This window comes from Aegilops tauschii, chromosome 2 (genome assembly GCF_002575655.3).
Source record: "Aegilops tauschii subsp. strangulata cultivar AL8/78 chromosome 2, Aet v6.0, whole genome shotgun sequence".
Classification (NCBI taxonomy): domain Eukaryota; kingdom Viridiplantae; phylum Streptophyta; class Magnoliopsida; order Poales; family Poaceae; genus Aegilops; species Aegilops tauschii.
In genome coordinates, this window is record NC_053036.3 from 311614426 (window position 1) to 311627775 (window position 13350).

A 13350-nucleotide genomic window follows, 5' to 3' on the forward strand; every position below is an offset into this window, starting at 1 on the left:
CCGAGTTTGGGGTGAAACGGACATCGCGCCGACGGGCTCGCCGCACGCCCTTGTCCTCCCGTGGCCCGCCTGTCGGGGACACTAGCAGTCCCTTCACTTCCAACGCCTCCACCCCCTCTCCCCGCCCCACCCCGCCGCCAGTGCTGCCACTATTCACCGGCGTCCTCACTGCTCACCCCCCGACCGTCCATACCAAACCACGTCTCGACATGGCCGCCACCACGTCGGCGCTTTCGCCATAGTTTTGGCCGTCGATTGGAGGAGATTTGGCCGTCGCCGTCATAATCGGTGGCAGAGGGGATACAGCCGCCGGCGGCGTACCACGGCGGCCACGGCCGCTTCCGAGGAGTGCTCCAGAGCGGCCAATAGCCGGCCGCCAACCACCCCTGCTGCATCGAGGTGATCATCGCAGCCTCTTTCCCACCACGAACGCAAGGTGTTCGATACTTTGCCCACAAAGGTATGGACAGTGGAGATGAATTTTTCTTCCACCACTTCATTTATTCATCGGACGATTCGTCGTCGGATGATGAAGATCTTGTGGTGGCTGCACTGTTCGTTCACGACCACATTGAACGGCAGCTTCCTCGGTGCAGGGGGTCACTCCCTGGCCGTGCTCCCAACCTGAACCGCAACAGGGAGAGAGGCCATGCCCTGCTCTATGCCGATTACTTTGCGAACACCCCGCTCTTCAAGCCGGATAAATTCCGTCGCCGTTTTCATATGGCAAGGCATCTGTTCAATCGTATCCGAGAGGGAGTGGTTGCTCATGACCCATACTTCGAGTGCAAGACGGATGCCCTTGACAAGCTTGGATTCTCCTCTTACCAGAAATGCACCGCGACCATCCGCATGCTTGCATATGGAATTCCAGGCGATCTGGTGGATGAGTACGTGCGTATGAGTGAGACCACATGTCTGATGTCACTGTACAAGTTCTGCCAGGCCGTGGTGGCAGTGTTTGGCCCTGAGTACTTGAGGCAGCCAATAGCCGCGGATGCAGAGAGATTTGTTGGCGACCAACGCAGCTAGAGGCTTTCCAGGCATGCTTGGCAGCATAGGTTGTATGCATTGGGAGTTGAAGAACTGTCCATTTGCTTGGCAGGGCGAGTACAAGGGGCATGTCAAAGCATGCACTGTCATATTAGAAGCGGCGGCTTTGCAGGATCTTTGGATATGGCATTCTTTCTTTGACATGGAAGGTTCTCACAATGATATCAATGTGCTGCAGCGTTCTCCAGTCTTTGCAAGGCTTGTAGAAGGCCGCTCCCCACCTGTCAACTTTGAGATCAACGGCCACCAGTCCAACAAGGGATACTATCTAGCTGATGGTATATATCCTCAGTGGTCAACTTTTGTGAAGACAATCTCGAACCCCCAAGGTGAGAAGAGAAAGAGATTTTCCCAAATGCAAGAGAGTTCTAGAAATGATGTGGAACGTGCTTTTGGTGTGGTTCAATCCCCGATGGGGTATCGTTCGAAACCCTGCACTACCATGGGTTGAAGGAAAGCTTTGGGAGGTGATGACTGCTTGTGTGATCATGCACAACATGATCGTCGAGGACGAGCGTGATGACATGATCTTCGACCAAGGATTTGATTATCAAGGAGAAAATGTTGAGCCCCCGGACTAAGAACCGACCACGTTTGAACAGTTTGTCCAATTCCATCGTGAACTGCGTGATTGTCACACTCATTTGGATCTTTTTTTTAGAGTACGCCAATAACGTACCATATTTTTATAGAAGAGAGAATAAGATTTACAAGAGATGCCTTACGAATGGATGCACACATCCATTCTCAGGCAACACCCGGAAACAACCCACACCTAAGATCCTAAGCCTAATCTCTCACGAAACGTGACAACCCAACACCTCCAACTCCGGCCTCAATCCAGTCGTGCAGCTCACGAAGAATCGCGTCTACCAATTCTGTAACACCTCGGATGTAACTTTCCATATTTGTAACTCCAACTCTTGCCATTTTCGGCCATGTGTTATGATATTCCCTTCGTGGTCGGGTTTTGTCTTTCGTTTTGCATTTTGTCCATGTCATGCATTTCATATCATGTCATCATGTGCATTGCATTTGCATACGTGTTCGTCTCATGCATCCGAGCATTTTCCCCGTTGTCCGTTTTGCAATTCGGCGCTCCCACCTCCTCCGGTGCACCCCTCTTGTTTTCTTTCATGAGCGGGTGTCAAATGTTCTCGGAATGGACCGAGGCTTGTCAAGTGGCCTAGGTATACTACCGGGAGACCACCGGTCAAGTTTCGTTCCATTTGGAGGTCGTTTGGTACTCCAACGGTTAACCGGGCAACCGCAAAGTCCATTTGTGTGTTCCAGCAAACCCCCCCTCAAAAACAGCCCAAAACCCACCAAACTCTCTTCCATGCTGTAGGTCGTTCGATCACGATCGTGTGGGCGAAAACCGCACCACATTTGGACTCTCCTAGCTCCCTCTAGCTATATATATGCATCCCCTCCCGAAAACGTTCGCAGATCAAACCCTAGCATTTTCCCCGCCGCCGCCGGACACGTCCGTACCCCGCCGGACGAAGTCCCGCAGCCACTCCGAGCTCGACACGTGGCAGCCCGCCGCCGCCCGTACCCCGCGCCGCCGCGGCCCGCGAGGGCCCAGCGCCGGCCCCCGAGCCCGGTCGCGCCCCGCCGCCCGTGCCCTCCTCCGCGCCGCGCCTGCCTCGCCGCGCCGCCGCCGTGCCCCGCCGCCGTCGCCTCGCCGTGCCCCGCCGCCCCGCGCCGCCGCCGTGCCCTGCCGCGTCGCCCTCTCCTCTCCCTTCGCCGGCGAGCGTCGCCCGAGCCCCGGCCAGATCCGATCTGGTTTGACCTCGAGGTTGACTTTCCCGTATCCCGAAATTCTCGAAGTCTTTATATTTTACAGCAAGTACCCCTGTTCATCATGGCATAACTCTCTGCATATAGCTCCGTTTCACGCGTGTAATATATCAAATTGTTCGCCTCATGATGCTCTTCATTTTGTTCCATTGAGCCATGTTCATTAGAGGCCATCTTGATGCCCAAATCTCTGGTGAAAGAGTGCTAGTTGTTGTTATCTGCTGGTTCATATCAGAACTTGGAGATTTGTTATTTTTGTATCATTTAATCTGTGCATCTTATGGGCATGAGCTCTACATGTGTTTTGTTGTATGCCATGCCATCTTTCCAGTGGTGTATGCCGTGTATTTTTGTGATCTCTGTGATGACTAGAACAAGCATGCAAACTAGGTTCCGTAATGTTTCTGATTTCAGAGACTCAGTAATTTCTCCAAGTCTTTGTCTGCTGTTATTTTGTTGCCATATAAACTTGATGCTACAGAGAGATCCATGCATATTTTGGAGATGTTCAGTAAGGATGTTTTGTAGATATTGTTGTAATCGATCCATTCCTGCCCTCGTTTGCAATTATGGAGTGCCATAGCATGACTCAATCTTGCTACTTTTGCTATAAAATATTTCTGGCAGATTGTTTACGTGTTATTCAATCCTGCCAAGCTTGTTGTAGTTGATCCATTCATGCTATGTACTTGCTCTTGCCATGGATAGCTTCATAAACATGCCATCTTGCTGTAGGTATGCTAGTTTTGTCATGCATTGATTTGTGGTGAGTGCATCAAGCTCACCAAGATGCCTTCATATTATTGTTTCTGTCATGCTCTGTTTTCTGCTAAGTCTGAGAACCTGTTAACGAAACTTGCTATGTTTGCATGGTTGCCATCATATCTTCTGTTCCGTTTTGGCTTATGGTCACTAAGGGACTTTTGTCATATGCATTTAGTAGAATACTGCCATGCCTTTTTTTGCTATGTTAAGTTCCTGTAGCATGTTGATTTCATGCTCTGAACATTGCTACCTGTGAACCTGTTATCTTTTGCACTTGTTTGAGCTTGTTATGTTGTGATCTAGACGTAGCTCAGTGTTCATCTTTTGTCAAGCATCTCCTGTAGATTACTGTAATATGCCTTGTTGCTATGTTGGAGTGCTGTAGCATTGTTACTTGTTGCATTCTAAGTGCTATCATGCTGTTAATCGCAGATTCTTGTCATTCTTGTTTGGTTGCCATTTGCAAACCGTGCATCCGTTTCCGGTGATCTTTATATCTATTTCGACCGAAATCATCTCATCTTTCCAGTGGCATGCTTGGTTTGCCAAGTTACTGCCTTGTTCATCATTTTCCTTCGGGAGCACGCATATGCATCGCATATCATATCTCGCATATCATACATGTTTTGCATCATGTTGCTTGTGCATTTCCCGTGATTGATTGTGGTTCCATTGCTTGTGTTCTTGTCTTGGGTAGAGCCGGGAGATGAGTTCGTGAACGAGGAACCTGTTGAGTACGCTTACGAGGATCAAGCTTTCGACAACTCTGAGAACCTTGCAGGCAAGATGACCACCCCTCGAAATCACTTCTATCTTTGCTTTGCTAGTTGTTCGTTCTATTGCCATGCTGCGCTACCTACCTTTTGCTATATCATGCCTCCCAATATTGCCATGTCAACCTCTAACCATCCTTTCCTAGCAAACCGTTGTTTGGCTAAGTTACCGCTTTTGCTCAGCCCCTCTTATAGCGTTGCTAGTTGCAGGTGAAGTTGAAGTTTGTTCCATGTCGGAACATGGATATGTTGGGATATCACAATATCTCTTATTTAATTAATGCATCTATATTTTTGATAAAGGGTGGAAGGCTCGGCCTTATGCCTGGTGTTTTGTTCCACTCTTGCGGCCCTAGTTTCTGTCATACCGGTATTATGTTCCTTGAGTTTGCGTTCCTTACGCGGTCGGGTGATTTATGGGACCCCCTTGACAGTTCACCTTGAATAAAACTCCTCCAGCAAGGCCCAACCTTGGTTTTACCATTTGCGACCTAAGCCTTTTCCCCCAGGTTTTCGCGAGCCCGAGGGTCATCTTTATTTAAACCCCCGGGCCAGTGTTCCTCTGAGTGTTGGTCCAAACTAGAGCCACTTGCAGCGCCACCTTGGGGAAACTCGAGGATTGGTTTTAGCTGTACGTAGTGTTCATCCGGTTTGCCCTGAGAACGAGATATGTGCAGCTCCTATCGGGATTTGTCGGCACATTCGGGCGGCTTTGCTAGTCTTGTTTTACCATTGTTGAAATGTCTTGTAAACCGGGATTCCGAGACTGATCGGGTCTTTCCGGGAGAAGGTTTATCCTTCGTTGACTGTGAGAGCTTATGATGGGCTAAGTTGGGACACCCCTCTAGGGTATTATCTTTCGAAAGCCGTGCCCGCGGTTATGAGGTAGATGGGAATTTGTTAATGTTCGGTTGTAGAGAACTTGTCGCTTGACCCAATTAAAATACATCAACTGTGTGTGTAGCCGTGATGGTCTCTTCTCGGCGGAGCCGGGAAGTGAACACGGTTTGAGTTATGAATGACGTAAGTAGGAGTTCAGGATCACTTCTTGGTCACTACTAGATGACGACCGTTCCGTTGCTTCTCTTCTCGCTCTCATTTGCGTATGTTAGCCATCAGATATGCTTAGTGCCTGCTGCAGCTCCACCTCATTACACCATCCTTTCCTATAAGCTTAAATAGTCTTGATCTCGCGGGTGTGAGATTGCTGAGTCCTCGTGACTCACAGATTCTACCAAAACAGTTGCAGGTGCCGACGATGCCAGTGCAGATGATGTGATCGACCTCAAGTGGGAGTTCGATGAGGAACGTGGTCGTTACTATGTGTCTTTTCCTGATGATCAGTAGTGGAGCCCAGTTGGGACGATCGGGGATCTAGCATTTGGGATTATCTTATTTTCATTTGGATCTTGACCGTAGTCGGTCTATGTGTGTATTTTGGATGATGTACGAATTATATTTATGTATTGTGTGAAGTGGCGATTGTAAGCCAACTCTTTATCCCATTCTTGTTCATTACATGGGATTGTGTGAAGATGACCCTTCTTGCGACAAAACCACAATGCGGTTATGCCTCTAAGTCATGCCTCGACACGTGGGAGATATAGCCGCATCGTGGGCGTTACAAATTCAATCGGGGATCTCTCTTGGCTTCTTCTATTAAATACACGAGCATTCCTTTGCTTCCACAGGGCCCAAGCCACCACAATCACAAATGTGTCAAAAGCCCGTTTGTTAGCCTTGACACTCCCCTTGCATGCTAACAACCACCAATCCAGCAGATTGTCGTTCTCAGTCGGCCTCGTGACCTGCAAGTTGAGGGCTTGGAGACCCTCATGCCAAACTTCCCTAGCGTACAGACACTGGATCAAAATATGCTCAGCGTTGTCCTCTTCCTGCAGGCACGTGTAACAAGCTGAGGGGCTATCCTGAAGCCCATGCTTAGCTCGTCGATCCGAGGTCCAAATGCGATGCTGCACGGCCAGCCAAGCAAAAATCTTGCACTTAAGAAGTGCCCAACTCTTCCAGATGCAAGAAGCGAAAGGCACCCTCTGGGTTCCGAGGCAAAGGCGATGATATGTGGATCTCGCAGTGTAACTACCCGAGGGGTCTGCCGGCCAAGAGAAGCAATCCGGTCCGTTCGGATCACGCTCGATCGTGCTAATAGCCAAGTTGAGGTGCACAAGCTGCATATGCCCAACGAATGTGAGATCACCAGTCACATCCTGCAACCATTTGCCATTGTCCATGCCCTCACTGACTGTGCGCCTGTTCCTCGTGCGAGTAGCCACCATGGCATGGATAGGCGGAGCAATATCCGCGGCCGCAAAACCGTGAATCCATCTGTCTCTCCAGAACAACACCTTGGTGCCATCTCCAACCTCAATCTTGACTAGGCTATCAAACACTGCACGGGCTTGTCTGTCCTCAGTCATAGCCAAGCCTTGCCATGGTCTTTGCGGATCCGTCCGTTTCAGCCACTCCCATCTGACTCTTAGTGCGATCCCCTGCAGCTCCAGGTTTCTGACTCCCAGACCCCCAAGGAACGTGGGCCTACAGATCGTGTTCCAGGCCACCAAGCACTGCCCACCGTTCACCTTGTCCTTCCTAGCCCAGAAAAAAGCACACATCCATTGATCGATTTCCTCCAACACCCAGGCTGGTGCCTCAGCAATCATGAAATGATGTATGGGTTTAGCGGCCACCACTGACTTAACAAGCACAAGACGACCTGATCTCTGGAGCAGCCCACGTTGCCAGGCCGGGGCGCAACGCTTAGCTTGATCTACCATCGGTTGCCAGTCAGCACGGCTAAGTTGGTGAATTGCGAGCTGCAAACCTAGATACTTGCAAGGAAAAGTTCCCATATTGCATTGCAGCAAAGCAACCACCCTATCCCTGTCTGAAGCATCCCCATGGATCATCACCGCAGATGACTTGAGATAGTTCACTTGAAGGCCCGACGCGTCACCGAACATCTTGAGAGCTTCTTTAACAAATCTCAGATCCACCTCAGAGGGCTTGACAAACATAGCCACATCGACTCATTTGGATCTTCAAAATGACTTGGTTGAGCACGTCACATTGGCAACCAATAGATGTAATGGTTCATTATGTTCATTCAAGACAATTTTGATTTGGTTGTAAAACTATTTTATTAGAGACAATTTCGATTGGGTTGTAAAACTATTTTTATTTTCAGACAATTAATATTAGGACGTGCAAACTTGTTTTGATATCAATATATGGGCATTTTTTGCCGCGACAGACAGGATGGGGCCAAAGGATGCGGCCGTGCGCTGGACGCACGGCCACCGCATTTCAGGACAGACCCGGACACGACCCCATTGCCCTACCCAAATGGACCGAATCCGAGCAAAGCGGATGTCCGTTTAGGGTCGCGCGATGGAGTTGGCCTTATGTCGCAACACTTTTGTGCTATAGTCTACACACAGCACAAAAACTCTCTTCACCCGCAAAAAAAAAAAGCACAAGAACTCTTGAAGGCACTGACATATTCGTACAACCACTGGGCCGGGTGCCAGTGTGCGACAGGCATGGATCATTCGATGCGGATCGAGAAATTACGGTCGCGGTCGCCAGAAGGCGCGAGGGGACGAATGACGGGGTGCATCGCGATCCGACGTGGCCCAATGGCGCGGCGCGGGGCCTTATCCGATGGTATCGCGCCTCATCCCAACTCCATCCACACACACACCACAAGTACTCTCGCGCCTCCGGACCCCACCGATCACCTTAGTTAACGCGACACACACCATACCCACGCGCACTCACGCACAGTCCTACCTAAGCTAAGCTAAACAGCAGCGCGCGAGCAATGGCGTCCACCTCCTGCTTCCTCCACCAGTCCACCGCGCGCCTGGCCGCCTCGGCACGCCCTGCGCCCGCCGTCGGGCGCACCCAGCTGTTCGTCTGCAAGGCGCAGAAGAGCGACGAGGCTGCATCTGACGCTGCCGTCGTCACCAGCCGGCGCGCCGCGCTGTCCCTCCTCGCCGGTGCGGCCGCCGTCGCCGTCAAGGTCTCCCCCGCCGCTGCCGCCTACGGAGAAGCAGGTACGAGCTAGTGGCCGTGTATGTGAGCGACAGCGACTGTAAGGTTCGGTTTCGGATGACTGACTTCGCGAATGAATATGTTGCAGCGAACGTGTTCGGCAAGGCGAAGAAGAACACGGACTTCGTGGCGTACAGCGGCGAGGGGTTCAAACTGATGATCCCGGCCAAGTGGAACCCCAGCAAGGAGCGTGAGTTCCCTGGGCAGGTGCTCCGCTACGAGGACAACTTCGACGCCACCAGCAACCTCTCCGTTATAATCAACCCCACCACCAAGAAGACCATCACCGACTACGGTTCCCCTGAGGAGTTCCTCTCCCAGGTCGGCTTCCTCCTCGGCCAGCAGTCCTACGGTGGCAAGACCGACTCCGAGGTTTAATAACTCCTTCCTTTCTTCTTCTTTTTCTTCTTTGTCGCACCTGCATGCATTTCCCAAGTGTGCTGACGATGTGAGGGTGCAGGGTGGGTTTGAGTCAGACGCTGTGGCGACGGCGAACGTGCTGGAGAGCTCGGCGCCGGTGGTGGACGGTAAGCAGTACTACAGCATAACGGTGCTCACGAGGACCGCGGACGGAGACGAGGGAGGGAAGCACCAGCTCATCACCGCCACCGTCGCCGACGGCAAGCTCTACGTCTGCAAGGCGCAAGCCGGAGACAAGAGGTGGTTCAAGGGCGCCAAGAAGTTCGTCGAGAACGCCGCAGGATCCTTCAGCGTCGCATAAATATACACGACCGACCGGTGAATTAAATGGAAATTTCCTCAGAGATGCACCGTGTAGAGACCGATCGAGGGCATGCATGTGTGTTTCTTTGATTTGTACATGAGGATGGATGAACTAAGAGAGGTCGATTTCCCTCAAGGATTCATGTGTGCACAATGATTAAGAAATCTTAGTAATAATGTTTCATTTTTGTATCTCCTTATCTTTGTTGGCAGCGCTTCAATTTAGCATTGTGAAGAATGTGTCTATATAAGTTCGGTTTTGCTAATCCTTAGCTGATTGGAATGTAAAATCACGTCAGTAACAAGGCGCAGGGTAGCCATCGAGGCCGAGCCAGGAGCGAGACGGAGCCGCCCTCAAGGTGGCTTACTCGCGGCGTTGTAGGCGCAGACGGGACCTCACTGGATGTTAGGATAGCAGACGACGGAGGTGCTGGCGAGACCTCTTGCAGTGGGCAATGGCTCTCTGGATGGCCCCCTCCTGCAGAAGCTTGTATGCTTCTAGGGTGTCAAGCCCTAAGGAGAACGGCGCAGGGGTGGCGCGGATGGCCTTGGTGGGTCTGATGGTCCTCCAGACAACCTTGGGTGGCGAGTGCGGGCCGGGTCTGGTGGAGAACCGGCGACTTGATGTGGAGCTTCAGTCCTTTCCAGCGGGCGTGGAGGCGGGGCAGAGAATGCGGGTTGAGATCTTGGCGTTGGGCGCCGGGGCGTGTTTGAGGAGCCAATGGGGACTAGGGCATTAGACTGGCTGCTCGGCGACCGGAGTTCCCGGCTGCCATAAGTGGCCCTCATCCGCTGTGGCGGCGTCCGCGTTTTCCGGTGCGGTTGCCGGCAGTGTGTTGGCGGTGTCGGCTTGTCGTTAGGCAAGGAGTTTGACATGGTCCTCCCGCCTAGGGTTGCTGCTCCTTAAGCGGGTCCTGACGCGGCGTCGTCTTAGAGTCGGGATGCTCGGCTGTGGGTCCCCGTCGGTCACGCCAAAGTGGGTATTTGCGGTTGGTTGGGGAGGCGTCTTCGCGTTATGGCGTCGGTGGTGGTCTATGGCAGTGGTGAGTGGGACTGTGTGGTGCCAGCGGGCAGATGTGTCGGGGGTATACCCCACGGTATGACCCAACTAGTGGTACAACCCGACCGGGACTTGGCGCCTCATGATAACCCAGCCCATTAGACGGAGCAGGGAACAAGACCCAGGACACAAATGGCAGCTTGGGAGAAGGCCGACTCGTGATCAGGGTGTTCGATGAGCCGGCTCGCACTACAAAAAAAGACACATCCGTGACATTTTGGGCCGAATGATTTTTTTCCTGTCATGCTTATGACACTTCTATGACGATAATTGTGACAAAACCCGGTATCATCATAGATATGGTGGGCTCCTACTTCTATGACAAAAAATCATGACAAAAAATGGATTTTCGTCTTGGGCGGGCCGGAGACGCAGCTGCATGACATTTTTTGGGCCGTCCATGACGGAAAAAATCATGGTAGAAGCAAGGGCGAGGAAAATATCGGGGAGTTCCCGGTTATGGTGGGTGGTCGGGGCCGAGCAATACACGGAGGACTGCGCGTTTCTCTCGTACACGTACGCGCGTGGGTGTGAGGCGTTGGGCTCTAACTGAACACGGGCGAGGCGTTCGCCTACTGAACCCGAGCGATTGCAGTGCAGGTTACGCGTTACTGAACCCGAGCGATCGATCGATTTGGCTGTTAACTGAACCCGATCGAGCGATTCCTTCGCTATTGCTGCTAACTGAAGCCGAACCTTCTGCCTCTTGATGAACAGTGAGCGTTGTTGGGGTTGGATGATGTTAGATCACGGGTTCCGGCAAAACCCTTGAGGTTCGAACACTGGGGTGCGCACGAAGATCTTCTCCCTACCGATCCACGCCCTAGCTCTCTAAGATCTCGCGGACGAACTTGACGAAATCACAAGACAAAGACACAAGATTTATACTGGTTCAGGCCACCGTTGTGGTGTAATACGCTACTCAAGTGTGGTGGTGGTGGATTGCCTCTTGGGCTGATGATGAACAGTACAAGGGGAAGAACAGCCTCCTGAGGTTGAGGTGTTCTTGTGCTTGACGAACTTGTGTGGGTGAGATGCCTCTGAATGAGTTCTTGACCCGTTTCCCCTACTGTGGTGGCTAGTTCTTATATAGGCCCTGGTCCTCTCCCCAAATATTGAGCGGGAAGGGAGCCAACAACGGCCAAATTGAAAGGGGACAGCTAGTACAGCTTATCCTGACAAAAGCGGTCTTCGCCTGCAAAAGGCTCTGGTGGTGACGCTGTCTTGGGCTCCATGGTGACCTCCGTCTTGCCGTCCCGCTGGTCTTGGTCTCGTTGCACTGATTTGGAACCCTTTGCTTGATGCCTCGGTACTCCGCTCTGCGCTTGCCCCCTTGGCACAAAAGAGGAAACAAGAATGCTGCGCGCGGTGGCGCCCGCCTGGTCTCAATCGTCATGGCTCACGTCACGAGAACCGCGAGGTTTGCCTTTCCTTGATCTCTCCGCCCCTCGTGAGCCTGCCTGGCGAGGCCGCTCCTGAGGAGGTCTTGCGTCGCCCGCCTCGCGAGGGTCTTGAATGCCTTGTTGATGAAGATGGGCTGCACAGGCCTGCTAGCCCAGCCACGTCGTGGGCCGCAGGCAGGCAAGTCTGGGGACCCCCGTTCCCAGAACGCCGACAGTAGCCCCCGGGCCCAAGGCGCGCTCGGGCTTGGCTTCGAGGCGAAGCCAAAGGTCGAGCGCGGAGCGCCGCGGGCCCCAAAAGCCCGTGGACTCGGTTGACGCGTGGCGGTTGATTGGACGTGGGCGTCTCCGCTTCCCCACGCTGCCTCGGCAACAGCCCGACTTGACAAGTCCCTGCGACATGCAAGGAAAACCATCATTACCTGTGATCGTGGGGGGCGCTGGTTGGCCTTCTCTTGCTATAAATGAGGAAGGGGGCGGAGCCCCCGTTGCCCATTTCTTCCCATTCCACTTGCTTCTTCTTCCCCCGCTCTACTGCTAGTAGCAACTTCAATGGCGCCGATCCGAAGGTTCTTAGCTGACGAGAAGGGAATGATTCCCGTCGACACGCCGGTGCTGCTTCCGCCGAAGAAGAGGTCGGTCCACTGTCATGACGCTGCGGCGATGCAGGCGGTGACGAGGCCTTGGTGTGAGCGGCCTCCTCCTGGGTATCCACTGCCCTTGTATGCCCAAGCTGGGGTCTCGGGAGGAAGGAGCAACGAGCGTCGGCGCACGCACCGCGGCCAAGGTCGACGCGCTGCGACGACGAGCGCCGTCGCTCCCGGAGTCCATGCCGCGGACTCCTCACCCGAGCTTGTGCTGTGGGCGGCGATGCCCCCAAGCTCCTGGATCCGCTTCCCGCGCTTCTTCTCTGACGTGATGCCGCCGAGGGGGCCTCTCGAGCTCCGGTTGCAGCATGCCGACTGCGACGCTCCGGCGACCGGAGCAGAGGTTGAAACAGTCTCCACCGACAAGATCTTCGTGACCCTTGGCTGGGGCGAGGTCGTGCGGGTTTGCCGTGCGGAGGGTGCCCTCGCGATCCACTTCGAGTACGACGGCGCCTCCACGCTGTTCTTCAAGGTCTTCGACACGGAGGGTCGCCGCTTGGAGTGTTGCCCCGAAGGGGAGCGCCAGGATGAGGCGCGCCCCGCTCGCGGCTGCTCCAGCAGCAGCGACTCTTGGGAGTCCAGCGGTTCTCCCGAGCTCTACGAGACTCCAAAGATGAGCGACGACAGTTACGTGCCCCCGAGCTCTCGCCACGCCTGGAGCAGGGCCGCAAAGTCCGGCCGCCGCCGTCGCTGATCTGGATGGGGTTGGCGCCGGCCTCCCGCGGCCCATTGTTGATGATGGCGTCGGCCGCGGGGGTGTGTAGATAGGATTCTCCTAGGTTCTCATCTTTTGTTCCTTGCGAGGAATCGAGAAGTACCCCGTGGGGGCGTGTAAAGAGTCTGCAATGTATTTTGTTGATATTATCCTAATTATGGAAGCCTTGTGAGCGCAAGTCCTGTTTAGGCTCGGTCTTCCCTTTCCAATCTCGTGACAGCTTGTTGCTCTACGCTGACAGGTCCCGGTCCCCAGGCAAGCTTCAGCCGTCGCTGGTATGCCAGGTCGCGTGCCGTGGTCAAGGCCAGGAGGTGAGCGGCCCGAGGTCCAGTAAGAGCTC

At 53.4% G+C, this 13350-nt stretch overlaps 2 protein-coding genes across 2 annotated transcripts; both read left to right on the forward strand.

Moving 5' to 3' along the window:
* Positions 1 to 462: 462 nt before the first annotated feature.
* Positions 463 to 1634, forward strand: LOC109743658 (uncharacterized). Its single transcript, XM_020302751.1, has 3 exons — positions 463 to 1011; positions 1106 to 1382; positions 1507 to 1634. Exons 1-3 carry the CDS (start codon positions 463 to 465, stop codon positions 1632 to 1634), a joined length of 954 nt encoding a protein of 317 aa, XP_020158340.1.
* Positions 1635 to 7972: 6338 nt separating this feature from the next.
* On the forward strand, positions 7973 to 9380 carry LOC109743652 (oxygen-evolving enhancer protein 2, chloroplastic). The gene is made up of 3 exons (XM_020302744.4): positions 7973 to 8467; positions 8554 to 8837; positions 8926 to 9380. Exons 1-3 carry the CDS (start codon positions 8233 to 8235, stop codon positions 9184 to 9186), a joined length of 780 nt encoding a protein of 259 aa, XP_020158333.1. The 5' UTR covers positions 7973 to 8232; the 3' UTR covers positions 9187 to 9380.
* The last annotated feature ends 3970 nt before the right edge of the window (positions 9381 to 13350 follow it).